The sequence below is a fragment of the Otolemur garnettii genome, unplaced genomic scaffold, assembly GCF_000181295.1.
Source record: "Otolemur garnettii isolate 467f Iridium unplaced genomic scaffold, OtoGar3 scaffold01180, whole genome shotgun sequence".
NCBI lineage: Eukaryota > Metazoa > Chordata > Mammalia > Primates > Galagidae > Otolemur > Otolemur garnettii.
Genome location: NW_003853575.1, coordinates 4,379 through 6,068, shown reverse-complemented (window position 1 = coordinate 6,068; position 1,690 = coordinate 4,379). Strand labels below are relative to the sequence as shown.

The 1,690-nt window shown below is 50.0% G+C and overlaps 1 protein-coding gene across 1 annotated transcript in view; it reads right to left on the bottom strand.

Moving 5' to 3' along the window:
• Positions 1-814: 814 nt before the first annotated feature.
• The window catches only part of LOC105888431 (carboxylesterase 3-like), a gene marked incomplete at its 3' end in the record, with an annotated part of 5,248 nt that continues 4,372 nt past the window's right edge, over positions 815-1,690 (bottom strand). Inside the window, exon 4 of the mRNA XM_012814052.1 lies at positions 815-962. Coding sequence (XP_012669506.1) covers positions 815-962 — 148 coding nt within the window. The remainder of the gene's footprint in view (positions 963-1,690) is intronic.

Sequence of the window (1,690 nt, the reverse complement as noted above, 5' to 3'; positions counted from 1 at the left end):
CACTTGCTAGGTGTCAAGCATGTGCCGTGTGCTTTGTGTCATCATTTATTTCATCCTCATAACAACCCCATGGCTTAGATTCTATTATTATCTCCATTTCTCAAAGGAGGAAACTGAGGCAGCAGGGATGAGGTATCTTGCCACCAGGCTCAGAAAAAACAAGATTTCTTTTTATTTTTCTTATTATTCATTTATTTATTTTGAGACAGAGACTCAAGCTGTCGCCCTGGGTAGAGTGTGGTGGCATCACAGCTCACAGCAACCTCAAGCTCTTGGGCTCAAGCGATTCTCTTGCCTCTGCATCCAAGTAGCTGGGATTATAGGTGCCCGCCACAACACCCGGCCATTTTTATTTATTTATGATTATTATTTTTGTTGTTGTTGAGGTAGTCATTGTTGTTTAGCAGGCTTGGGCTGGGTTTGAACCACCAGCCTTGGTGTACGTGGTTGGCGCCTATCCACTGAGCTACGGGTGCCACCCAGAAACAAGACTTTTATCCCAGGAGAAGCACTCAAAGAGGAGGAACTCCCCAGTCGATTGAATGGAATCCTGAGAATTAGTGATGGGCTGTGCTGCGTGACCTCTGGCAAGTCACTGCACCTCTCTGAACCTCAGTTTTCTCCTAAGCAAAGTGCCCTGACAGACACACTTCTCATTGCTATGATGCTAAATCCCAGAGAAAGCAGAATTGAGGGAGCAGCAGGGTGTGTGGGGGGCACAAGAAATGAGGGGAAACTGACCCAACAGAAGCCATACCCTCTGTGACGACCCAGCTACGAGGTCAGAATGGAAAGTGGCCAGGGATAGGCTTACCTCGGAGGTTTCTTGAGAAATTAAAGGTCTGGAAGGTGATCAATATGTCCGCCATCAATTCTTGGAAGCCATGGCGTTTGGCTAGTGCATCTGAGTCTCTGTCTATGTATTCATCTATGATGGTGGCTGTCATTTCAAGGGGTATATCCTGGGGCAGGGGGACAGGCACAGGCCTACTCAGTTCCTACAGCTGTGGCTGATCCTCCCAAGAAGCCCCACCCCCTCCAGCATGGCTTCCCTCATGTTTAAGGCTCATGTTCCAGGCGGCCAACTGCCGCTCTGCCTCCCTGGGAGTCGTAGGTGGTGCTGAGCAGGATAAGCTCAAGTTTGGAGTCAGATCTCAGCTCTGGGACCACTGCCTGGCTATGTGAGCTCTGACAGTTTGGCTGAGTCTGTCTGAAAGTCAGTCCTTGACTAGCAGGGTTGTTTGGCTTCCTGAGTGAGGTGTCAGCAGGGAGTGTGGCCTGGAAGCAGGTGCTCCATGTTCAGTGGACATTAATGGGGACATAAGTGACAGAGCAAATGATGGGGACACCCCACAGCTCCAGAAAGTAGCGATGAAGTTACGTGAATGTGGAGGCCTCTGGGGCTTCCAAAGAAGGGAAGAGCACAAACATTGAGTTCCTCCTGGGTACCAGCTTCCAGGTAGACTCTTCAAATGCAATGTTCAGTCTCGTTCTCACAACAACTGAGGTGAGTGGAAAGTATCACATCCATTTCTTTTTTTTTTTTTTTTGAGACAGAGCCTCAAGCTGTCCCCCTGGGTAGAGTGCCTTGGCGTTACAGCTCACAGCAACCTCCAACTCCTGGGCTCAAGCGAGTCTCCTGCCTCCGCCTCCCAAGTAGCTGGGACCACAGGTGCCCGCCACAACGCCC